Below are 27,265 nucleotides of genomic sequence, written 5' to 3'. Positions count from 1 at the left end.
TGCTGGGGAAATAAGGTTTTATGACCTGTGTGCTCAGTGACTGCTCCTCACCTTTGCGGTGAGGAGAAAGGAATGACTTAAGATCTGAAGAACAATTTGGGATGAATGTGACAGAGCCTAACTTCTGTGCAACTTTCATTTCTATACGGGACTTCGTAACAGTACTAAGTTTTGTTTGAGAGAAAATACCTGCCGGTAGCAGATGAAAAAATCAAGTGTATCCATGTGGGATCCTGCAGGATGGTAAGCAGAATCCTATTGAGGACAGTGGGCTGCAATAGCTGCTTCTGAGACTGTAGGAGGGTGGATTATAGATCTTAGTAAAATGAGGCAGAAATTTCTTTAACCATTGCAAATCTGCTGAAACTTTGTTGCCGTCCCTTTCTTGTGTGAACGCACACTTACAATTTTGTAGCATGCAAAAGTCTCTTGTCTGCTTCTTTCTATTCAATAGCTTGCAAATTTTGCAGTGGTAAGAGCAATGTTAACCACCTGAATGATGCACAGAAGTGGCAGACTGGTTTGTAACCAGTTCAAGCTGCCCCTACTTGTTAGTGCACTATAAAGCACTGTGTGGTTTTGTTTAACTTCTGTACTTTTGCTGCATAGTACTTTAGTAACACAAACCCATTAAACTGCCATCTGGTATTGGCTGGTCTGCTACATTTGCTTGCTACCTTTTATAATGACAGGTCAGGGTTTGGTGGTTTTCTTGTAAGAGAAATTGTCCTGCTATGGGTGGAAGTTTTGGCATTTGTATTTTTTTTTTTTAATTTGTTTTAATCCCTTTCTTTGCTCACAGACTCCTCTTTCTTCTCTATTCCCAGATTTTCTAGTTTGAAACTGCTGGAATCTTTTCCTGTGGGAAGGTAGAAATATAGGTCGTTTCCAGGCAACGCACATTTTAGTCTTGAGGCTTTGGCACTGTGACATTTTAAATATTGCATCAGAGTTAGATTTTTATTTATTTATTTGTTTTTTATAGGTCAGAGTCAGAGAATGGAGCAAGCTTTCATAGTAACTCACGTTCTTTAGGATTAAAGAACATAGAATAAATGCAGAGACCCAGAATAAATGCAGAGAACTTGTTCCATGTCGTCGCATTGCAGTTTCCAAAATGCCTGAATATGCATAGAAGTGGGCTATCTTCTTAAAATAGTCCTGACCTTAAAATAGTCCTTGTTCTGAATGCAGCTGAGAAGTCTTTCTGATTGCACGTCTTTCCGTGCATCTATTGTGAATATTGTGGTAGGAGGTGACCCTGATATTGCTCTGCTCAGCCCTAATCCCTTCATCTGAAGCACTGCAGCGTTGATATGGGACATTGATGCTGACAAGCAATAAGATAGTGGTGTTGTTGCAAAACTGGGTTCATCATTGCCACTTTAATATTTGAAAATGACTATTGCATACCAGAAAACTTTTTTAATCTGGCCTTTTGAAAGGATGTCATGAGGTTGCAGCTGAGATGTTTGACATGGATCCTGAAGTGGTGGGATATTAACGTGCATTAAGTGGGATTTGGTTGTGGTGGCTCGGTGGATTCTTTCTTCTGATCTACACTGTTTCATTGTGTGAAACAAATACATTTCAGCTCACTCAGCAATGTGTCTTGATTTGTTGTCCCCTCTCCCTGCCCCCTTGAGTAATATAGGTGGGTGGTTTTTCTTTGTTGTTTTTTTTTTTTTTTGGTTTGGTTGTTTTTGTTTGGTTGTTTTTTTTCATTTGTATGGGGAGCATAGATTTGTGTTGCAGTACTTATACATGTCTCCTTTACATTCTTTTTTTTCTCCATCACCATAGCTTACATAGCACATGGGATATATTGACTGATAATTTGGGTAAGGTTTAAGAAGGGATAATAGAGGGAAAAAGATCTGACACACTGCTTTCTCCGTTGCAGTATTTATACATGTCTCCTTTACATTCTTTTTTTTCTCCATCACCATAGCTTACATAGCACACAGAGGATATATTGACTGATAATTTGGGTAAGGTATAAGGAGGGATAATAGAGGGAAAAAGATCTGACACACTGCTTTCTCCATCTGGTCATTAGTGGGAAAAGAGCTCATTTCTGATTACATGGAGAAGGAACCATTATTGGAGATGTGGTGATGTAAGAATACCAAAAGGGTGAGATTTGTACAGGAAAGGGATATATTTCATTAAAGCAAGTAATAGAATTACAAAAATACAGACAACCTTTTTGGAGCTCTTCTTTGGGGGTGGTGTTTTCAACAGGATGCATATATTTTAAGTACATGTTCATGCTAGTTACAGCATGCTGGATACTGGGTTTGGTTTCTCAAAGTATTCCTTTGATATTTTTCAATATTTTTTTACGCTGAAATCTCAAGCTATTGTGCAGATAATGAAGTCGTACTGAGTTGAGACATCTAGTGGTAGGTATATGTCACTTTTTTTTGAGGTGCTTCTGGACCATAACATCTTTCTGTTCTCCACTTGCGTTGCATGACCAACATAAATGTAGTGGAGTTTTGCACACACGTGCCAGCCTGACAACATCCTGCATAATGTGTTTGGAACATGAAAGAAACATGCTTTTGCAATATAATCTGATTATTTCAATTTTTATATTTTAACTTACTGTTTTTTCTAACAGAGATAAGTTCCTTTATCCTTGGTCACAGGAACTCTTGAAATATGTACACAATAAAGGGTGACAAACATCACAAAATTTCTAAAGACTAATAGAGAGTAATGTCTTCACAATATCAGAATTTAGAAGCACTGGGACAAGAAAAATGTAATGTGTTATCTTTGGCATTCAGTTTAAGCTGATATTATGATAAAGACAAGAAAATCTTGACCTCAGTGTTAATATCTTTTGATGAAGTAGGCAATTTCAAATTGAATTACTTACTGTAATAAGAAAATTTAACTACAAATATTCTCTTGCCTTATATACAGACTAGCACTATAAATGTGAATGTGCCTTTCTCATCAAGCTGCTAATCAATCACTTGCCTTTTTCCTCAGGAATTTAAACAAGAAATAGCTCTTTGTTCACTCAAAACCAGATTATGCCATGTGTCACTTTTTATTAATTAGTAAGGCTTTGTAAAGGAGCAGGTAAGTAAAATAACACTACTTGTTAAGCTGGTATTTGTAGCTGTTACATGTGAAATATCTTTAAAAGGGAGTTTTAGATCTATTCAGTGCCTTGGAAGAGGAGAGGTCTGAGCACTGGACTCCTAAATTTTAACTGTATCTTTGATGTTTCTCCTTCTAAAAGATGGAATTTGATTTTTGTCTCCAATTCTTTATGTCTAAAGTGGAAGGAGATACCTTTGTTCTGTCTTTTTAAGTCATTAAAGCTTATCAAGTGCTTTGAATATCCCAAATCTGTTATAAATGCTGAGTATTGTCTGGCATTTTCCACACAGCGTTGACAATTTTGGACTTGGTCTTCTGCTTCAGACTAAGCAGATAAAACGCATGGTGTCATCGTATGTCGGAGAGAATGCTGAATTTGAACGCCAGTATTTATCTGGTGAGCTTGAAGTTGAACTTACACCTCAGGTAAGTAGTGTCTCTAGGAGACTGGTGATTTCTTCTGAAATACTGCTGAGTAGAATAGTGCTGAAATGCTTTTAGAAAACAATTTTACAGTCTAAATGTTTCACCTCTGTGAAGATGTATGGTGAAGACAGACAGCACTTGCTGCCTGTGGTAGGTTGACCCTGGCTGATGCCAGGTGCCCACCATAGCTGCTCTATCACTCTCCCTCCTCAGCTGGACAAGAAAAAGAAAATATAATGAAAGGCTGGTTGAGATAAGGACAGGGAGAGATCACTCACCTGTTACTGTCATGGGCAAAACAGACTTGACTTGGGGAAAGGAGTTTAATAGAAGGTCAGCCTGCTTCACCATGGTCTTCGCCATGGTCTGCAGGGGTGCCTGGAGCAGCTTCTCCCCTGCTTCACTGACCTTGGTGACTGCAGAGCTGTTTCTCACATACATTTGCAATTCTCTGCCTTCTGACTGCAGCTAGTGTTACACAGTTTACACTCCCACCCCACTCTTCTTACTATGTTATCCCAGAGGCCCTACCACTGCTTCTGGTGGGCTTGGCTTGGATAGCAGTGGGTCCATTTTGGAGCTGGCTGGCTTTGCCTCATTTGGACACAGGGGAAGCTTCTAGCAGCATCTCACAGAAGCCACCCCTGTAGCCCCCGTGCTACCAGAACTTTGCCACACAAGCCCAGTGCACCCTCTTAGGCTCATGGGAGGTGCACTGCAACTAGTCTGTTAAGAAACAGGTAAGTCTGTTAAAAACTGATAGGTTGTATTACATGAATGCCTTTTATGGCTAGTTACATTATATTAACTTCGAGTGTGTGCATATATATATATATATATACACATATACATATACTCACACACATATGAACATTTTATTGTACAGTGTTTGATTTTTTGGTAGTTCTTCCTGGACTGTAGGCTGCTATGGCCTATGTAAGGGCAAAATAAGCAGCTCTTGTGTGCTTTAGGGGATGTTGTGTGTGCAGTGTCTGCCATCTAGTGGGTAGACATCAAGCTGGATTTCAGTTCATTGTGAGACATAACTCTTCTGGACTTGGTCATTAAATCTTGACTAAATCTCCATGTAGAGTTATCAGCCAGTATTTACATCTTTACTTTTTAGTAACATAGTTTTAATTATTTTAGCACTGCCAAGCTACCTATATAGCCTGAGTGCAATGAGATGCTAAAATAATGAGTATCAGTCATGTTCTATTGAGATGTAGCTTTGTAAAATCAGTGCTCTAAATTTAAAGCGTACAGCGTATTAGTGTATGGCAATTCCAAAGGTGATACATAACCTTTGGGCTTTAAACAGCTATTTTTTTTTAAGTGTTTGGGTAAAGCAACAGTCCTGTGTTTTTTACAGAGAAGAGTCCATCTCTTGGGAGTATCCCTCAGAATCCCAGAGATGGACAGAAAAGCTCATTTTATACCCAGTCATCCAGAAAATAACCAGGCACTTGTCACTTCCCAAGTTTCAAAAGCCACAAATCTCACAATTTGTTGTTTTGTTTTTTTTTTCCCTACTTGATGTTGAATGCTTTCATCTAGAAGATCTTGAGCTCCTTACGCATGTAATTGGTTTTGTGGACTTCACAGACAAGCTGTGTAGATCCAGAATGAAAATACTGGGTCTACAGTGTGCAATAGTAAACAGGTGAATTAATGACCTGCTAGGATATGTGGGATTTGAAATATTTGTTTCAAGATAAAATAGGCTTTTGGAAAATGCTCTTCAAGTTGGTATGACTTCAGGCAAAATGGGGGACTGCTGTGTCCTTGTTACACTGTAAGGGAGAGGTCCTGGTCAGATCTTGAAATGTGAAGGCTGCTTGGAAACACATTGTGTTTCTTACAAGATAACTGGTGACAATCCAACCTGTATTTTGGAAGCTGCCAAGACTGATAATTGACCATGACAGTCTTGTCTTGCTTAGAATCCAGAAATGCATATATTTATATACATATGTAAAAAAAAAGGGAAGAAAAAAAAGATACTAATGAAAAGCAGGCAGACATGTCTTTGACCATAAGTCTGTAATTAAGACTGATGAGAAATTTGGACTGTTAGTATTCATGGTACAGTTGGACATAGAGCAGAGTGTAGATTTGGTGGCCAAATACAGCAGAAATGCTATTCTCTCAGCTTCGTGGTATTCTTAGCATGAGGGACCTAGATCACTGGACTCTCTTTCTTGATCTGCTGTGTTTGGCTGATTCATCTTGGAGTGAGGTATGAAGTTTTTTGTAAGATTTTGGAGAATGAAACACATTTATGTAGTTTGTATTTATGTAGAAACATACTTTTTGTGGTTTAGGCTGTTACAAAACAAAAACCTTCTAGCTTATTTAGTTGGAAAAGAGAAAAAAACTCTGTACTTACAGTAATGAACTGGAGAACAAGCTGAAGGAAAGGAGGCACAACAAAGTGCTAGGGCTAGAGAACTGACAGCAAGTTGTGTACTCTTGAGCAATTTGTGGCCATGTGTGAAGCATTTCTTGCCATATCCAATACCGATCCCATAAAGGAGAGATAAAATAGGAGGAAAAATAGATGTGATGGTCTGCTGAATTCAGAAAGAAAAGCTCCAAATGACAGGATGTAAAAATAAGTTAGTTACCCATTCAGCAAAGTTTGATTTGGTGTTCCCAAGTGACTGATTCTTAAATATGTTTTCCCATAGGGTACGCTTGCTGAACGTATTAGAGCAGGAGGAGCAGGAATCCCAGCATTTTACACTAGTACTGGCTATGGGACGCTGGTACAGGAAGGGGGTGCACCTATCAAATATAACACAGATGGCACCATTGCTATTGCCAGCCAGCCAAGAGAGGTAAGACGTCAATTGTTACTAAGGAAGCCTTTTTTAAAAGCTGAATTTCTTACATATTTCCAAGATAAACAGTAGTTTAAGCAGCTCCTGTCCAAGTTTAACCTTGGTATATTGCATTAAGAGGTTTTCTGTTGTATCAGATGCATTAGTTTTGCTTCCACTCTTCTGTCCTCTGTGATGCGTTAGGCAAGTTTTTACATCTTCACGGTGGCTTAGTATCAAAAGTTGGTCCAGGTGAAAGCCTGCCTTGCTGAGTTACCCTTCACTTCACAGTTTTCTGACCAGATTCCCTGTGTATTCAAAGAAAATCATATACCAGGTCAGCACAGTGCACAGTATGGATGGAGAACAGCATCCTGCTAGTGGGTCCGGTGCTCCTTAAATACTGTGGAATGGAGTAAGCAGCCCTGTCACTATACATGAAGCTTTAGCAGTAGCAGATATGGAAAGTTTTCCTGTTACATGGGGAAGAGTTCAGTTAGCACAGCCTTTCAGAGGTGCAGTTTAGTTGGAGCATTTGAAATTGCAAAGAGAGAAAAAAGTGTGGCTTCCAAGTGGGAAACAAGGGATTCGTAAAGAAAATAGGTTCTTGGTGCCATAACTGTTCTTCAAGAAGTGAATGCGACTAATGCTGTAACTTCCAAATAGGATGCAAACTGCATTAAATTCTACCTCAGGAACATGTCTGGGTAAAGGTAATTTCCCCCCTTGTGTTTTCTTGTATTTTATATGTGGTTATTTTCAGTATTTAATTAATAACTTAGGATTGGGTTTTTTTCCACCCTTTATTTTCTTACTGAATGTCATTATGATGTTTTACAATTAGAAGGAACGTTTTGTTTATTAAATAGCTTATAATTTTGATAACATTTTTCTTCTACTTTTAACAATTGTGGAAATGTCTCTCTTACCCTCCTCAGGCTTTTGGGAGGCTAATAATGTGACTGCCACGATTTGATCCAATCCATTTTGAATATAATTGTCATTTTTAAAAGCTCAGATCTCCTCTTACAGGACCGAAAACCTGACTTCTGACTTTTAGCATACTTCCTCTGCCTCTCAGGAATTTTAACCAGGTCTCAAGTGTTTGTGTATTCTCTAACTTTCTGCATTGCTAAGAGAAATGCTATTTCATGTTTCTATATAGTTTTAAAATATTAGCTGTTCATCAGTTACATATTCTCACTTCAGGCACTGTATCATTACAAATATTGATCATAAATGCAGAAAAAACCAAATGAAATTCCACCCATCACATGTTGTGAATTGAGTAATATGTCTCGCTTTGTCCATTTAATTTTACATTTGGGGTGTCTGGTGATGGGCAGTGATTACGAACTTACTCAGTACTTCCGCTTTAGCACTTCAGTTTTTGGTTAGGTGGTAGATGTGTGAGAAAAAGCATGTCTAATTCCAGCAGATGGAGCAGCAGGAATATGGATCTCTTTCTCATACAGTTTCACTAAAGAGCGATACTATGATGAACCTGGGGTTTATAACCTTCCTGTGCTTCTCTATTATTGTACAGCTGAGTTGCAGTTTTTTTCAGATAAAACTTTGTGTAGTACCAGAAGAGGTCTAAATATAATAGTTCATAAAATTAATCCCATAAACAAATACTACACTGGAGATCTGTTTGAAAAAAACTACATTTCAGTAGTGTACTTTTCTCTGTAGGTGCGAGAGTTTGATGGGCGTCACTATATTCTGGAGAAGTCAATTACAGGAGATTTTGCTCTCGTGAAGGCATGGAAAGCTGATCGTGCAGGAAACATAATTTTCAGGTATGACTTGTTTACCAGTGGGAAAAGATTATTTAACAGTTTAGATAATGAAAGAGAAGGAGAATCCTGTGTCTTGTGCAATGGCAAAATATTTCACTGATTTTGCTTTCTTTCATACTGCCTTTCCCTACTGTCAAATTATACTTCTTGAAAAATCAAAATATAATTGCTTTCTATAATGACTTTTGAGAATTCAAACATAGCTGTCAAATAAGGTGCTGGTAGTTAAAAATATGGCTTAGCAGACCAAAGTCATTGTGATGACTTTGGAGAAATGTAGTGACAATCTTTTAGTTTCAATTTTCATGATAGTTTTGGTCCTTCTTGTTGTGCCTCTGAAGGCTGACTCAAGAAGTGCAAGTTTATGTACATCAGAAGGGAAGGGACCAGAGTCAGTGTCCTGGCCAGTCAGTGATGGGAAAACTTGATCCTGCCCCTGAAAACTGTATTTAAAATCATATTGATCTCAGTGATACAGGGAGAGGTATTATATGAATTTAAACATCTTTTGCAGTGAAAAGTTTGGGTGTTGTGCTAGTGATAACATAGTTTATTTGATGTTATCGCTAATTGATATTTGACTTGTTGATTTATTGAGTTACTGCATTTGTGCTCTGGTTTGTCCTGAACTGAAGCAGGAGAGCTTTACTTATGTTTAATGCCTCGTTTTTATTTGTTTGTTTATGGCTATCAGATGAAAAGGCAAGTGTTGTGGTAATCAGTTGCAGTTTACTACAAGATGCAGAATCCCAGAATGGTTTGGGTTGCAAGGGATGTTAATGATCATCTAGTTCCAAGTCCCCTGCCATGGGCAGGGACACCTTCTACTAGACCAAGTTGCTCAAAGCCCCATCCAGTCTGGCCTTGAACACTGACAGGCATGGGGCAGTCACAGTTTCTCTGGGCAACCTGTGCCAGCACCTCACCACCCTCAGAGTGAACAACTGCTTCCTAATGTCTAATCTGAATCTCTTTAATCTAAAACTCTTGACATCCTGTCTTGCCCACTGGTTTCTGATCGAAAACTGGTTTCTTGTGTTCATTCATGTGAATGTGATGGCGCTAAACTTATTTCCTTAGAGTCTGGGACATGGAATACAAGAAAGTCTTCCCCCTTGGGCTTGTCTTTGATCATGAACCTCTGCTGTCTGTGCTTTTACCCTGTATCTGTCTACTGATACTTATTTCTGAAAAATTCTTTCATTCTTCACAGAAACCAAACTGGCTCCGTTTGTTCACCACCCCCGCCCCCCCCCCCCCCCCCCCCCCCCCTTTATGTTCTGTTGGTCATTTGATACACATACTATTTCTGCCTGGAGTAAAGACCTGAAAATCTTGATTCCTTCTTTCAAGTGTAACTAATCAAAGATGGGAACATCATCATCCAGTGCCTTACTCCATGCTAAGTACTGCTAGCTTAAAAGATTTTGCTCATAATAAGCAGTGACCCATTCTGCTTTTGGATGGAGACACATTGCCTGATGGCCTAGAACAGAGAAATATAGGCTCATTTCAGATCCTGCGGGAGACAACAAAAGAGTAGATTGTCATAGATAATAATGTAACAATAATATTTCTGTGACCTGCAGGATGAAAAGGAAAATGTGTTTTTGACATCATGCCACATAGAGTCTATATATTCACTGTCAATGGGACTCATACATACTTTTTTTTATTGTGGGACTTCTGGTTTTGTTTGCTGAGGATAGACATAGGCTTTGTTTACTCAAATCTGCCACCACTTTCACAGCAGTGTGGGACTCTTTCTAGAATGTTTCTCATGACATGATGTGTTTTTTAGAAATGAGATGTTCAATTTTGTAAAAGACTGCTGCTTCTAAAACAACTTTACTAACACCAGAAAATTCTAAATTGCATAAACTTTTATAAATTGTTAGAATCAAGCCCATTAAGTTGTCATAATTTGACATTTAAATGTTTTATTGTAACTTTTTCCTCTCTGTAAAAAATAATTTCATATCTATTTCTTTTATTGGCAGACTAGTCACTACTACCTTGAAAATTCTTTGGCTCAGTAAAGTAGTCACGTCTGCCTTCCCCATCTGTATCCATTTCCCTGTTCCTTTAATTCAGATTTTGTAATTCCATTTTTCTTCTCATTTTTGACTCTACATAGTTTAGGGTGACAATTTATTAATAGCTAGAAGAATAGAAATTTGTTTGTTTTTTTTTTAATTGTTCACTTTTAATGTTTTACATCCCTTTGTGTTTACACACTGAGGAGACCCATGGACAAAAGATATTGTCCTTTCTGTAGCCTCCACTGGAGACTTAACAGCTGCTGCATATGGCCAGCAAAACAGGATTTTTCCAGGATATGTGTCTTTGGGTTTAGCTTTGACTCTGTAGGTCTTTGCAGATTTCTCTAGAAATCCTGTTAGAACTGAAAGCCTCAGGAGTTGACCGTTTCAGTTTGCTACCTCCCCCAAAGCCACGAGATGGCAGCAGCATCCCAAAGTTTATCATGGCTGTGGCATTCGGCATGGTCATCACGCAGAAGGGTGAAGAAAGGAGGAGGTGTTGGAAAATAAGGGTGTCCAGCGAAAAAGAAAAGTTTGTGTGGAAAAGGAATAGGAGAGTTTGGCTTGTTTTGAACCCTAGTTTCGTGCATTTTGGTGAAAAATTTCCAAGAATTCTACCTTTTAAAAGAGAAAAATGCTGAGATGAGATCAGTGGAACCCCATTAAAAATATTTTTCTTAAATATTCTGAAAAACACATAGAGGTGTTGACACAGCTAGCGTGTTTTCCTTTGTGTCTTCTAGAATCTCTGTGCAGATCCCTTGTTACAGAAATACTGTTTTGGAGTACTTAGGATGAATGCCAGAGTTTTGCAGTGAGTGCCAAAACTGGCGCAGCCTTTTCAATCAGAAGGGTTGGATTAAATTTATTATGGTGAAAAATGCTATCCCAAGTGTTAGTCTGAACTATGAAGGCACATGTGGGATATGGGAGGTTGTTAGGCTTTGTGCTGGCCCCCGTGAAGATTAATTTAATTCTTTGTGCAGTGAAATAATAGGAAGGAGCATTGTGCAAAGCCCAGCTTGCTGCTGCTGTTGGATCTATTAAATGCAGATATAAGTTACATACCCAATTCCAATTAGAGAAGGTGCTGATTGAAAAAGAGCTGTAATATTTTCTAATGTCACAAAATGTGGTTTAATTTCATACGTATCTTGCACAATCCATAATAATTTTTCTCCTTTCTGTTTCTTTATTAGTCCTCTAGCTATTTGTCAAAGGTTTGTGATATTTATATTACAGAGACACTTGTAGTAGCTTATCTCTGAAAATTCTTTCCTCATACTGTTACAGTCTTTGCTATTTATTCATTTTATATTTTTTTTCAGGAAAACTGCAAGAAACTTCAACCAACCTATGTGCAAAGCTGCCAAGACAACTGTGGTAGAGGTAGGAAATTGACACATAGTAAGCCCTATACACCTGTAGTCAACATACCCCTTCAATTTACATGGTATTCTGAGGACAGCGTTCTCCCTTTCTTGACTCTTTGTTAGATTTCATATCAGGGACAGTGGTATAAATTGTATCCTTGGGTTGCCTACTCCTAACACTTGTTACGTTTTAGTAATTAGTTCACTATGGTTCCTCAGTTTATTATTATTCATCTGATCCTGGCCAGGACTTAGTATTCACTGTGATCAGCCTTTGAAAGGGAAACAGAGCAACAGCCTTCAAATTTCTAAATAAAATGTGGATGAAAGAAGAAACAATAGTCTTAGGCTGTGCTTGAGAAGATTAACATAATACTTTATGCAAAAATTCCTGAAAATAAGGATAAGTATATAACAACATAAATAGGGCAAATTATGGAGGTATCACAGCTGTGGGCTCTAAAATTTCATAAATTACATAAATTTAAGTCCAGAATAAGATACAGACATTTGGTTATGCCTTGAGAAAGAGGCTGGACTAGATGATCTGTAAGTTTCTTTTTGTTCTTTTTCCTTGTTGTCTAAAACAATAATGTTTAAAACATTGGAGCAGCCTACACTGGAAATATATTAGTGACCGAAGAGTTGCTAAGGCATAGCAATATCTGAAAGATAGAATGCTTTGATCATTTTTTCATCTCTGTTAGCTTTTTATATGCCTAATGAAAGCTATATAAGTTTTAATAGTAAGATCAAGAAAAACTCTTCAGGACTATTTGTAGAAAATTCTAAATGCAATAGGCTTTTATTTCTTCAGGAGTTCTGTTTTGGTTTTGTTTGGGTGTTGGGTTTTGCTCTGTTTTGTTTTTTTTTTTTTTTAAAAAACTCAACATGGAAAACATTTGCTATATAAACATCTCTGGATAATACATTTGGGAACTTGAGTTATTTCATTGTGTTTAAAAGAACTATGGCAAAAAGTACTATAGAATTTTTCGCATGATTTACAGTGACAATTGAGCAGCAGTACATGAATTTTCACAGCTGGTTTTCAAGAGAGGTTTAAAATATTTTTCCATTTAAAAATGAAATAATTTTCCATCATTCCCTTTCTTTCTAGACAGTTGCCCTTCAATACTTTTTTCAGTCTGGCATTTAGAGAATTTAAGTAGATCAAAGCCTTCCACCTACATTCATTTCATTCTCTCTGTCTGCTCTTTTATCCACATGTGATAGGGTAGAATTTTCTTGTCAGTGAGCAACAATTATGAGACACCCTTCTTGCTATAATTCCACTTAGCAATCTTAAACAGATCTGCTGTGAACTGTGTCCACCTTGAATCTTGTTGCACTTTCAGTAACACTTAGAAACTGACAGGTGTCTTGCAAGGTGGTACATTAATGTTTCTTCACAATTCTATCTTTTATGGACAAATTAATGGATGAAGAGGCATAATCAGAGATTTAGGACAAATATATATTTTGAACCAAATGCAGTGCCTTATTTGCTTAACTTTTAAGTGTCTTTCTTCCAAAGTGGAATTCAGAATGTCGTGTCCGGATTTAAGAGTTCAAACCCAGGGAGTCAGGAGAGATCTCGTTAAGGCACTTTCTCAGTACAGCACATTGTCAGCTTGCAGCTGCTTAGAGCTAATCACTAGGGAACCCAAGTGACTGAAAAGAGTTTTGCCTAACTCCTTAGTTAACATTGTTCAAGGCTGAAGTATGAAATATTCAATAACAGAGGGAGAAGAAAAAGGTTTCTGTAGGGTAGTGATGCAGATACCCTCTTGGTAGAGGGATTTCTGAATTCTAGCTCCTGTTCCCAGCTCTGTTTCCCTTTATCACCCGCTGACCATTTAGCTTAATTCAAGAAGAGAGTCCTATAAGTAGAGATTTGAAGTCATCCGTGCTACTTTCCATCAAACTAGCTACAGGTCAGGGCTGTCTTCAGAGTCATGCATTGATTAATTGGAAATTGCAGGATTGTAGTTGCTCTGTCTGGCAGTCCCATCCTGATTTTGATGGTGGAGCTTTCCACCTGTTATGCAACCAGACTTATGCTGTCAACATTTGCTTGTCTAGCATGAAGAACAAAGCTGAGATAGGTGGCTAGGAAAAATTAGAAGCATATCCGTCTAATATTTGATTCTGATTTTTGAGTTGCTGAAATTTTTCCTTTAAAATGAATGCTATAAATACTTAGAAAAGGGGAACTGTTTTGGTTTGGGTTTTTTGGTGTATTTTTGTTGTTGTTGTTTTCTCTCATAGCTACTCTGGTAATTTATTTATTTCTCTTTTGTTCCTTATTTGTATACATCAAGTTTTATCTAGTCCTTTAGAAAGAGTACCTTTTTCAGAAACAGAACTTAATTTGTTAAACTCTAAGTTAGGAGAATGCATGCTAGGCTGTTCATTTATGTCACTATTAAGCCAGTAAGTATATTCAATCGGAGTATAATTTGAATTTTGGATGATAGGTTTAATCAGAAATTTATCCTACCTTGATGCAAATAAAACAAGAGGTGGAAAAAATCATCCTTCTGTTTGTGCTTATTCCAGTGGTTAATCACTCTCACTGGTATAAATATGTCTTCTTACTGTAATTAGTTTGGTTTTACGTTCCACCTCTTCTGCTAGATTAGAAAACTTTCTGAAGTTGTCATTTCCTTCCCACTGGATGAATTCTCAGTGCTGTTAATATGATGAAAAGATTGAGGTCATATGGATTCTAACTAAAAACATTTTTTTCAGCTCTCCTATCCTTTTTACGTCCATCTCCTTCTTGCTCTGTTTTTTTTTCTGAAACGTTACTAATGTGAGTAATTGGAGTGTCTTCAGCATTGTAACACTGCTGCCACTAATGTCACCTGAAAAGTAAAGTTACTCTTTGGTCCTGCTGCTTCCTTGTTTGCATACCTACAGTCTTTGCTGATCATTATACAGGGGCTCCTGTAGCGTTGCTTACATCTTGTTGATCCGTTTCCAGCATTCTTCAGGAAGTGTAATCAGTGTTTTCCAAAATACATTCTGTAAATGTGGCAGATATTTCTTCATCACAGATGTCTAACTTTGTGTTTTGTTATAAAACATGTTATAGTTGAATAGACCAAGTTTACCTGTGTGTCTGGTTATTGATACTTCCTTCTTAGGGTTTATTATCTCACCAATCTTTCTCTCAATTTATTTTAGTTTCTGATAATTGATAAAAATATAGAATGGTACTTGGCATAGTGCATTCCATGCCAAGGGAAGAATAAACTACTGTAAATCCAATCTCAAGGTATCTGTGAAATTGGTGGAAGTGGGAAGTGCCCTAGGAATCAATTTCATTTGTTAACTTGTCCTTTTAAGTTAACCTGAGGACCTGTGAAATCTCCTGATACGCTTAAATACGAAAAGACACTTTTTTTCTTTAATGTGTTAAAGCTTCTGGTCTCTTAATCTAAAGTCAGTGTGGCATTCTGCACTCTCTTAGGTGAAGTATGTAAAGACAATTTTTACGACAATTCAGAGGTGGGAGAACTCACCATTTCCTGTAGGTGTGGAGGATAAAAGCAGAGACAAAAAAAACTCCACCTCACAAACCCACAGACTGATAGCTATTTCTTGCTTAGAAACTATCCTGTGCTGTGAGGAGCAGGGCTTCTCACCCTTCTGAAGGAGAACGAGTCAGGCTGTACCATCACCACCTACGTCTGTGCAAACACTGGAGAATTATTGATTATGAAATTTCCCCAGAATTAATTTGTAATTAAAGTGTCTGACCCTCAGCCTTGTTTATTTTGACTAAGCAAATGGTCCAGTACCCTTTTTAGGATCAGAGTGAAATACAAGAGCTGTTTGCTGACCTGAACTAATATTTTGAAATGCTACATGCATTGCTTTTGTTTAAGCAATAGGAAATAGAACCTGCTAACATTCAAGATAATAAGGTTATATGCTGGGGCACAGAAGATCCAGCTGTGGCTGAGGCCATTTAAATTTCTACTTTAATTTAAAGATGACTAGTATTAAAGGTCAAAAAGTTTTCAACTGAACTTCATGATTCCTGTTATTTGGAAGGTAACCTTTGCAGAGAAAAAGGTTAAATAAACCAGCATTGGCAGCATTAGTTAGTTTGGTTTTAGCTATGTGGAGGCAAAATTACGAAGGGGTTTATTTGGTTTCATAGTTACACAGTGTTGCACTTAAAAAGTTCTCTGTGCACCTGCTTCTCACTTTGTCTTGCAGAACTTGAGCTAGGTATGCAGAGCTGTAGCTTTGTCTGGCCCTCACACATTCAGCTTGAGGCTTTCAGTTGATTTTCCAATCTATAAATGCTTTCCTGCTCCTATTGCAGAAAGAGGAAAGTTGGGAAATCAGTGGTGACAAGTCATATATGAGCCACCAGCCCCTGAAAAGGTGCAGAGGAAGGGCCCAGCATGTGAAGAAACTTGAGGGCTTGTGTGGTCTTATGTATGTGATACCATTTCCAGCACTCTGCTGAACGAGGGAGGTATCTGCTGAATACAGCAGCCAGCACTGTTGTCAGGCCCCTCAGCAGACCTGTTGAATGGTGTGATGGGAAATGAAATGTGTAGCCCCTCAGAGTTATAGGGATTATGTGTGCCTAGACTGCTAGAGGCAATGGCTGTGATATTAGAATGCTCTCTAGTATGTGCCTCTTCCTATAGAGGCACCTGTGAGCACAGCCTCACCAGGAGTGTCAGCTTTTGATGATAATGCCTCCTTTATGGAAAAAATAGGGGCAACCCAAAGCCACAGGATGAAACATGGTGTCACCTTGCCCTGTGTAGACCTCATCTCAGCATGGGAGAGGTGAAGGGTGATAGAGACTTGAGCTTGATCTCTGCCATGAAGGAGTACATAAACATTCATAACAGCCCCAAACACCCCTCAGCTCGTCTGTTTTCTTGCCTTGCTCTTCTTTTTGGTGAGACCTACTGAATACTTGTTGATGGTGAAGTGGGTTGAGATCTCAGCCACAACCATGATGTAAGTGTTTGATAGTGGTAATAGTCAGTATGTTTAGAAATATTTATTGACTGACTGTTTGAATATCCAGTTTGAATAGTTTTCTTGTTCAGATTGCAGAGGATGGCTAAATATATCTCCTTGTGTAAACAGCATTTCCACCTCAAATAATATTAGGGGAGGTATAAAGAGAGTGTACTTTCTCATAAAAATGCATTAAATAAAAATCATTAAACCCAGCATTTTATCTCTGGTTGCCTAGTGACAACACAGCCACGTCAGTGAATGCCATTATCTCAGGTACAATGAACTGCACCACACTAAGGGACAGAAGTAGACTAGAATAAGCTATTTGTATCCTCTTATCTGTGCTAAATCATGGCATTGTGTTTTATTGAGGAAACTAGAAAATGAATGCCCTTTTTTGGTGTCTGTTCTATTAAGTGCTCTAACAAAGGCAAAACTTTCCTCAGATGCATAGCTGTATACTGAGAAATTCTTCAAGGTTTTTACACGGAGACAGTATACTGTAAAAAACCTGCAAGTACTATTTTAAAGTGGAAGACAGAGTCTAAAAGAATCTTTTTCCTTACTTGAAATTGAACCCTAGTGCAGGAAGTGGATTTGGGATGGGCACAGACTTTGCATTGGGATGTATTTCTGGGAAACCATAGAGCAAGGTTTGAGGCCAAGAATGATACAGAATTGAAGTTCTTCCATGCAAATGCTGTAACCATTGCGTTGCTATGGCCTTTTCTGATATTATTTAATTGCTCAGTGATGACTCTGTGTGTGCTGAGGCAGTGGTTGCTGAGGGGGTGTCCCACAAATCCTCAGTGGGGGAATGTTTTGTTTGAGAATCCTGTTTGGCACAGGATGGATGCTGAGCTGTTTAATCCTGCCACCTTACTAGAAGCATTTGGTACAAGTGGCAGTAAAATTATAGTTACCATAATACATTAGTATAATATATGCAAAAGTTATGTTATATATAAAAATACATATTATTAATATAAGTACGGAAGTCTTTGCATCTTAAAACACCTAGGTGGTTAGTCAGGTCTTTTGACTATATGATTGAATTTACATGCCTAGGTTTTGGCTAAATCCTGAATATGAAATGCTTGTGGATCTGAATTTAGATAACCCGTATAGAGTATAGACATTACAACATCCTTTCCTAAAGGAACCTTAGATAAAAGATTTGAGTGAAGGCTTGTTGAGAGTGACTATGAACTGCAAGCTTCTTATCCTTAGCAAACATAGAAGGGAAAATGGCAAAATATCTCTTAGGAAGAATGATTTTGTCAGCTCAAAGACTTAGTAGATAAAGGCTTCTGGGGGATATAGCTAAGTAGAAATGAAATTTGAGGAAGACTGTGTTTAGAGCTTGAGAATAAACTTTTCCATCATGGAGAAAGCATTGGAAGAGCAGTGGGAGTTCGACCTTGATCACAATCATTGTATTCTCAAACACAGAAAAGAAAAATGACAGAAAATGAGACCAAGATCAGATGTCTGAGGCTAAGCATTACAAAACCCAGACAAACAAAAAAATTTAGGCACAAAGGAGCAAACTCGGAAATCTCCAGCAAACTAAGTAGACTTGAAAGCAGCAAGAAATGTTTCTAAGACTACATATGTAGTGGGCTGAGAGACCCCAGATGTTGATATATCACTGCTCCATAAGGAGAGTAAAATTTTACCAATACAGAGTACAAAAAAAGCTGAAGTGTTTAATACCTTTTCTGCTTCAGTCTTCAACAACATTAAGAAGCAGTTTGGTGGCTATTGTGGCTCCAATCATAGAAGGTTGCAGAATGGGTCAACAGAAGGGTTGGAATTTAAACCCAGGGACTGCTCGTACTGATTTGGAAAAGCAGCTCCTAGAAGCAGTTGCATACCATTGCCACAGTAATTTCAGTTTTCCAAAAAGAATCCCACCCCCAGACTTGAATGCTCTTTTGGTGTTTTTATTTCACTTCATTGCTTTTGATTCCTTGCTTCTATCTGTGCATGTGTTTATTAAAAGATGGAACAGAAAAGCAAAATAGTTTTACAGCTATTGCGCAGTCCATCTTAGAATGATTTGAGATGCACTCTACTAGGCTGAGCTAGAAGGGAGTGATTTTTACATTTAGTTAACATGCTTCTGACCTTCTTTAATAGTTAATTTAGGTATGTGGTTTTGTTTTGTGGTTTATTTTTTATTATTTTTTGTTTGTTTGTTTTATTTCTTTTTTTTTTCCCTACAGTTGCTTTTCTTTTATGTATAACCTCTACTTATGTGGGTACAGATTTGGCACTTCATTGCTGGAGTAGCGAATGTTAAGTGGTTAAAATTCGTAGCAGATCAAATTGTTGCTGACTGCTGTTCAGATAGTTTTACTTTCACACAACATTATGCTGAAAGATTTGATTTTTTTTTTTTAATCTGTCTCTCATATTTTATTCCTTTCTAAATCAATACCTTTTTGACTGAGTTTCATGAGCGCTCTCAGCCTTCAGCTTCAGAAGCTCATTGCAGATATGAATATAATTGTCAGTGAAAAAAAATCCTTTTGTCCTTGTCACATGTGTTAAGAACAAAAATGATATTCAAAAAGCACAAGCTAAGGCAAGTCCAGGGTTGATCAGTAGATAACTGCAGATTGTGAGAAAGTCCATGTGCTGGGGAAACTGTTAGAAAGCCTTTGTTTCTATAGCTAAATTTAGTCGGGGATATTTTTTATAAAAATTTGTAGAAAGCCTGATATGCTGTGCCTTTGAAGTATATTTCATTAAGAGTATCCATGTCCTGCATCATGGGAATTTGAAAATTAATAGAATTAAAAATACTCTAGATTTAACTTTTCATTGAGTATATTAATGTGTACAATAAATTAATGATAATTCTTATCCCCTGCTTTGTGTGCAAGATGTGTTAGTCAATGATTTATCAGTCTCTGCATTTTAAATCATGTATGCATATATCACTGAAAATATGGCACAAAGAGTTTTAGGCATGACTGAAGGATTTTATATGCATCTGTATTTTTATTTATGTTGTTAAGCAATAATTTATTTTCTGTGCTATTAATAGTCCTGATGGAGATTTCTAGTACAAAATGAGAAAGATTTGACATTCAAGCTGAAAATAATACAAGTTCACAATGTAAGTGCTGACTGACCTGAAGCAAATGCATTTTTTCAGGTGGACAAATGCAGAGAAAAGAAAAGCTACAGCTTTGTAACTATTGCTGCAGTGAGAATTTTAGAGTAAGTGTTTGAATCAGTAGCTCAGATTTTAGTATTCTTTTGCAGCATCCTTCCCTGCAAATGCCATAGAATTATCCAGTGAAGAAAGTGATTATTTAAAGAGAAGTAAAAGGATTGAGATACAAAGACTATCTTGACTTCAAATCATGTTTATTTTTCAGGCTGCAGAAGATGGTGAAAGAATGAATAAAGACCACAGAGTAGTTTTCTATTTCGGTCTCCCAAACACTTTCCTGGTGTTTATTAGAAAGTCACCTAGTCTTCCATTTCTTTCCAAAACTGCATTAAATTGCTTTGTACCTTACATTTGTACTCCCACAGTCATGAAGTCCACTGTGTGGAAGTGCACTCCCATTGATATTCCTACAAATTAGATAATAAATTCCTTAGTTTGCCACATGTTTATACTGATGTTTGATTGTTTGCTTTTGTTTGTTTGTTTATTATTATAGAAAACCAAGAACATTTCTCTTTTTTGTTAACTTTTGGACTAAGTCAAATGTGTTATACCAGTTTTTTTTTTTTTCTTGTTGAAAGAAGAAAGGGAAAGCAGAGAGGAGAGCTAGAATATGTTCTGGTTGAAAATAGGGCAACTATGTAGCCAATTGGCTGTATAAGCAGCATGCTAAGGAGCACCTGTGCCTTCTGGATTCTCAAAGTGCTTAATTTTTCAAGGAGCATAAAGAACTGCAAACAAACACTACTGGCAATTAGTTGTTTAACTGATCTTATTGAGAAATCTAGTAAACTGGATTTCTTAATAAAAATAGTTTGCATTACTTATTTTTCCCACAGTACCTTCATAATAGAAACTTGATTTTTTTATACCAAAATCTTTACCTATTTGAATTCCAGGCTGGTGGAAGTTGTACTCATGTCTCATGGCTCTCCATTGCTATTTTAAGTGAGTTAGGGAAGTTCTTATGTGCCCTTGTTTCTGTTGCTTTTACACTGCTGTTTTATTTTTTATTTCTATTGTGTATTTTGAAAATTCTTGTAGCTTTTGTAACATTTATGACGAGGCCAGCTGAGATATCGGCTTCCTCGCCTGGACAGCAGCACATTCTTGATGCTGTGGCATTTGGTTACCTCTTGTAAGGCATTTAGGAGGGGTTGTGCTTTGTGTTTGCCTTTGCTACCGGCAATTAAAAAGGACTACTGTCCCCCCATTGAAGTGGACTACCCCTTGATTTTCCTCAGCTATGTGGTATCTCCTGGTATACGTGCATTGAGAAAAGCTATCTTCACATGGTTTTGATCTTAATTTTTACAGAAATGTGATAGTAGATGTGCTTCATTCATTCACTATTAGAACTAATTTGGGGTTTTAAGAAAAAACATATTTAAGGCACTAAATTGAGTGATTGTAAAAGTAGACATGAATTGCTGTTTGTTATGGATTCTATCAGATTCCATCAGGGTTGAACGTATGCCAAACTAATGTATCCTACTTAGCTGTCTGCCAGGAGGCTTTTGAGAAAGGGGAAAACCATGTGGGTTATATAAAGTTGGCCGCTTAACTTTGAATCATAACCTAACAATAATGTATTTCTATTTTGAGGGGCTGGGGAGGGAAGGCTTACAAACCTAAATAAACAGTTTATATAAAAATCAGTTTAACTAAGTTGCATAAGAGCTCTGTTGGGAATTTTAAACCAATTAGTATTGACTTGATGTTCTTCAAGGTTATTCCAACTGATTTATAAACACAGAGACAGAATAGAAAACTTGATATAATCAGGAGATTAGAGATCATACCTGTTATGTCTTTGAATATCAGGTGTGCTGAAGACAATTTTTCACCATTTCTAAAGGAAAAGAAATAAAAGCTTTCTCATTAGTGTGATAAGCACAAAAACTTTTTATTTTTATGGTGCGAAGAGCTGATTTATGTTTCCATCAGCTTCATCATCAAATAACAGTTTTGGTCTGTGAAGCACTTTATTCTTGTTTTTTATTTCCATGCATGTCTACTGCTTTGCTTTCCAGGAAGATTTCAGAAAGGATAATGATTAAGTATATTTAAGTTTTTTTTTCTTAAAATTTGTTACTTGCAATCTCTTGATACCCACATTCCTGTGGTTTCAGATTAATCTGTTGGAAGCGTAGAAGCCACATGACATACTACCATGAGTTGTTTTCTTTCTTCTGAGCTTTTCCTTGGAAAATACTCTACCTTCTTCCTTAACACTGGAGAAGAGTTACATCATGGATATTTTGGGTTTGGGGGTATCTGCTGTGGTTTTGAAGATGAAATTGACCACAGGGATCTCTTGTTCAGAAAGAAAGTGGTAGCATGTAGTTTTCAAAAGTCCTTGTAACTACCACTGTCTATAATGAGCATCTGAAATAAAGATAACTAATACATGTGTGCATGTAAAATGCCGTTTAGAAATGATGAGTCTCTTTGTTGCCTTTATTGAAGTACAAGCAGAGTTTCTTTTAGTTACCAGAGAGACCCTGCAACATAGTTGTTACAAAATAATTGCTAATATATTGATTTGCCCTCATTACCTTCCTGTATGTCTCGTGCTTAAGGTGCTCTGGTTTGGTTCTGAAATGTATTCCTTGAATTTGAGGGTGGTATAGTTGGACTTGCATAGCCTGGAAAATGCAAAGAACTGTATTTGAATTGTATTTGAGTCTTGGTGTTTTTTTTGTTGTTGTTGTTGTTTGGGGTTTTTTGGGGGGGGTGAAAATTTGGGGGGGGTGTGGTTTTTTTTTTTTTTTTTTTACTTTGTTACCTTCAGTACTTAAATTCCTCTTAGTTTATTTTTGAAAGTAAAACTTAAGTTTATCTCCTGACCTTTAACTTATATTTCTTTGAATGCATAGGAGATGGGATTTCTTTCAGTCTTGTCATTTGTCAGTTATTTATTTTTACCTTCTAATAGTTCAAAGGCTTTCAGTCTTCATGTATTTTAAAAATAAGTAGAGGAATAATGTATTTAAAGCAATGCACTTTTTTTTTCTTTTTTTTTAATGTTGAATTGTATCATTCTAGTAGAGTTAATTCTATTAGCAGCCCTTCTGAAGTGGAAGAATTAGAGATGTGGTCAGTTACTGTATTCAGCAAGGGTACCTAGTACAGGTTAAGCAGGTCCTTTCACCATTAGCCAGCCCTTAACAGATGAAGCTTATGTTCCACTGACTGTGGGGGTTTTTGTTTGTTTTCTTCTGGCTCTTCTCCCATTAATTTAGTTACCTGATTGAAAAATAATTGCATAATATAATCTAAACAAAAAAATTTTCCAAAATTGCCTTCTCCAGATCTGAGAAGGCAATTTTATATGTATTCCATATATATATTCCTAGGCTGAATAGAAATTTGGCAGTTTGTAATTAAGATGTAAGAACATAGTCATGTTCCTGGTCTTGTCAGTACTATCATTCACTTGAGTACAGTAAAAATAAGTACTGAGTACTCTGAAATCACCTAATTTCATCAAGAAAGCGCAAGTCACAAAATGTGATCACAACCAGCATGAGTTCATTGATGGTTTATATAAAACCAACCAGATTTTAAGAAGGGATTAGGAAGGAATCACTTCTTAGGTGTGCCTGCTGCAGGAGGCTGGGTTGGTTGGTAATACTGGGACTGAGAGGACACTGGATTATAAAGTAATTAGGTAATTTTACATTAGAAAAATAGTGTAAAATCCAAATGAATGAATTTAAGGAAGCAAGAAGATAGCTATCATTTATCACTAGCTTTTTGATGTATACAGATTTATATAGACCTACTTGTGCAATTGTCAAACAAGCAATTCCATCAATTTCATGGAGAACTTCAGTGACCAATAACAGCAGACTTTACTTTTTTCTTCATTATCATGCATCAAGATGCAAACATCTTGAGGAAAGCCCTGCAAGTTTCATTTTATACTTACGAAATACATTTTTACAGTATATCTTCATTGGCATGGTTGATAGCTACTCTTTTATATGATCACTTCTATTGTTATTTAAGTGAATCTGCCCATGTGAGTTTTTATTTTGGGTAAAACTTCCCAGTTAAAAAGAAAAGAAAGGTGAAAATACATTGTTTTGAGAATGTCATCTTCTTAGGATTATTCCTTTGAGAAATCTCAGTGTCTTCTCACTTTGATCATGTTCTTGAAACTTAAGAATATTGTCTATTCTGGCTGTGCTAAAATGTGACTAGCTAAAAAAGCTCTGAAGTAATGTAGTTTTATGCTTATGGTAGAACTTTTTCAGAGGCTGGTGTGTAAATTTTTCATATTCTTTCATGCATGCACACAGCTTTACATATACTTTTTGCAGTTAATAAGCATGTTTTCTCTTTCCTTTGCAATTGTTATTCCAGAATTTCTGTGTGTGAATGCCTAAAGCAGGTATTTTTAGTTGTTTTCTTCTGTCAGCAATACAGCATGTAGGAAGATGCAAAATGCATGGAAGGAAAGGGGGCAGTTAGAGGAAACAAGCAGCAGGTGCAGAGAAGTGTGAGAGAAGAGATTAAGCCTGAGGCAACAAGAAGTGGAGGTAATTGCAGAGATTTAAAATGGAAAACAAAGGTGAAATGAGTATAATCTAGCAAGGGCTCCTAATTTATGACGATCTATAGCAATATGATAAAAAACCTGGAGACAAACCTAGAAGACTTATGTCAGCTTTGCTTCCCTGATGATCAGAAATGACATACTGGCAGCACAACCTCACTGTTTTTCTCTATGGTGTTCACAGAGGATAACAGTCTACTAGAAAAACGGGAAAAAGTGTAAAAGTACCTAGGATCTTTATTGGTGTAGAACAGTCAAAGAAGGAACAATGCTATTCTTGTCTTGCAAAGAGAAGGAAGCATACAGTGAAATTACAAGAGCTAATGAGAAATGTTTTTCATACTAGTTAAACTGTAGGAATGTCATGATAAGAGTCTCTTAGGTTCCAGGAAAACTATTGGACAAGTTTATGGTCCGTTAGAAGCTATGAAGCAAGGTGGTCTATGTCCAGCCTCTGACTGAGGATGTCCTTAAACTGCACATTGCTAGAAGTGGAAGAATATAATCAGAAGTACTACACTTCTAAGCTCCCTTTCTTTGCCAAAAAAAGAAGGTCTACTAGACTAAATGGACCTTGAGTGTGATCCAGGTCAGTCTCGTTAGGTTATTCTCTAATAAACCTGAACTTTAGGTTTGTTTTTTTTTAACTGATTTTTACAGTTCCCTTGCCTCTCACTATGCTTATGAAGGCATTTATTCCAAGTCTGATGTGAGTATAATGTGGTGATTATTGACCAAGATGTGCTTTTACCAAGACTATTTGGTGGTTGCTTGGTTTTTAAAGTTGTTGGAAAAGTCTCTTTTTCAGGATGGCTTCTGACTGACTGTCATTTCATTACCATAGCAGTTTGGCACGAGTAGAAACTTCATAGTCTGGCTGATATTAGTCAGAAAAGGACAGAAAGGAACTCAGAAGATCCCGTTTTTACCTTGCTGCATGCAGGCAGAACTGAGTAAATATTAACCTGCTTTGCTCTTTCCTGTAGCTCAATAAGTATATATGTATAGTGTGTTTTTGATTTCCAGTGACCTGTTTTCAGAGTGTATTCCACTATTTTGCAATATCAAAGTTTCTTGTAAAATTCAGTCTAAAAAATTGACCTTGTACCATTTTTTTTCTTTTTTTTTTTTTTAAATCTTGTTTGTCTTTAGCCGCAGGAACGATTGAGCATTCTGGGATCTTGAGTATAGCAGACTGTCCTGGGTTCAGCAGTAGCAGTCATGTTTTCACACAACTTTTCCTCATAGCCCCTATTTTGCTTTTGATTTTTCTTTTAAATACTCATGATTTTATAAATGTTATGCTGAATTTTGCAGTGATGTGCTGACTCTTCCAGTAGTGAAATTGATAACCGCTCTAATGAGTTTGTCTTGAGCATCTAATGGGCTGAATTTGATTTCATTCTTGTTTTGAACATTTGAACAGGTGTAATGTTTTATTCTATTTATGTTCTGCTGGGTAGTTTTATTATTTCATTTTGAAGATCTGAAGTGTACTAGGATACTGATAGTGATAGATAGTGATAGAGAGATTTAATATTTAAAAATGCGCAGGTTTTGCTAAGCTCTTTCTCTCTCTCTCCCAGTCTCTTTCTGTCTGTCACTCACCCACACATGCACATTTTTGAATTTTTTTTTTTTCTCATAATAAGGAATTACATTCCCATTTCTGGTTATGGTTTAGTTTTATGAAAACTGAGATTTAAAACCTAAAGAGCTGAAAACATTTCATGCATCATAGAGGACCTAATTAGGCTGCAGAAATAGGTTGAAAGGTACATACTCAAAGGAAAGGCCTTTTTGTTTTCATGTGTTTTGTCATGAGTATTTGTGTCCTTGTAATTTCCTTGCCAATATTTGGCCAAGAACCAAAGTTCTTTATCTTTCTAATGGAAGTCCATAACCTTTGAGGTTCCTTTTCTCTCTCTGGAAGCTGTCAGAAATTCTGAGATAAAGCTGTAGAAGAGTAGCTAAATTTCAGTGAACAAAAATAAATCAAGCTACTTGAAATAGGGAAAAGTAGATGTAAATTACAGAAGGAAATGATATTGCGAAACAAATGACCACTGATTCTATGAGTGCTGATACCGAAAGGAATGGCAGAAGGCTCTTGTGAATCATAGCGGAGAACAGCTTTTATGTTTTGGGTGTATTTGAAGATAAACCAGTACTCAAGAATGATCGAATTTATTCATTCTGGTCTCTGTCAGCAATCAGACAAGATTTGCAAGAACATTTATGCCCAGGAAGAAAACCAATACTGGGAAACTCTTGAAACAATGAAAGGACTTTTGAATCATGCACACATCAGAGTCTTCCTAGAAGAGGGAACTCAGCCTGTATGGTCTCTTGATATTACTCTTAATCCTCACCTGTGTAGCAAAGATGTAAACATTTTCTGTCTTCTTCTTTATTGATGAACTTAAGATTTAGAATTTACAAATATGATCAAAGCAGTCTTGAGTATTTTGATTTGCTAATTTAAAAAAGTGCAGGAGGTGGTTTGCCCTAATTATGCGTTTGCCAGACTTTGTGTCTCTTGGGTGGGATGCCATAGAATGAATTTTTATGCTTACAGGGATTCTTCTGTACATGACAATATAAAGCCTGAGGCAAGGTGAGTAGAGGGAAGAAAGAACTAAAGGTTAGATAAGAAGAGCAGGCCAGGAAGAAAACTCCCCCCCCCCCCCCTTTAACTATTAATATGAATGCTCACCTGCATGTCTCATTGAGGTTTAGGAGCTTTATGTTACAGAAAACTCAATAAAAGAATATGAAACCTGAAAGGGTAATGAATATACTCAGATACGAAACTATTTATTTTTGCATTATCATCCTTATCTAGAAGGGTGATTGGGTTACGTCTTGCAGTGGTCACAGAAAGTTAAGTTGCTGATTCCCATTGCTATCAGATTTCCTGGTTTC

The 27,265-nt window shown here is 37.0% G+C and overlaps 1 protein-coding gene across 2 annotated transcripts in view; it reads left to right on the top strand.

The window, feature by feature from the left end:
- Positions 1-26,951, top strand: part of OXCT1 (3-oxoacid CoA-transferase 1) — a 38,886-nt gene extending 11,935 nt beyond the window's left edge. Inside the window, exons 4-8 of one of the 2 annotated variants that reach the window (XM_057418066.1) lie at positions 3,411-3,546; positions 6,237-6,386; positions 8,064-8,170; positions 11,541-11,601; positions 26,919-26,951. In XM_057418066.1, coding sequence (XP_057274049.1) covers positions 3,411-3,546; positions 6,237-6,386; positions 8,064-8,170; positions 11,541-11,601; positions 26,919-26,936 — 472 coding nt within the window. In that variant the 3' untranslated portion in view covers positions 26,937-26,951. Of the gene's footprint in view, positions 1-3,410; positions 3,547-6,236; positions 6,387-8,063; positions 8,171-11,540; positions 11,602-26,550; positions 26,773-26,918 lie in introns of those variants that run through there. The other variant, XM_057418065.1, reaches the window with a different exon arrangement.
- Positions 26,952-27,265: the final 314 nt, after the last annotated feature.

This window comes from Pezoporus wallicus, unplaced genomic scaffold (assembly GCF_028554395.1).
Source record: "Pezoporus wallicus isolate ANWC-B61680 ecotype Strahan unplaced genomic scaffold, APGP_CSIRO_Pwel_v1 contig_8557, whole genome shotgun sequence".
Taxonomy (NCBI): domain Eukaryota; kingdom Metazoa; phylum Chordata; class Aves; order Psittaciformes; family Psittacidae; genus Pezoporus; species Pezoporus wallicus.
Note: the sequence above shows the minus strand (reverse complement) of the source record. Positions and strands in the feature narration are given on the sequence as shown.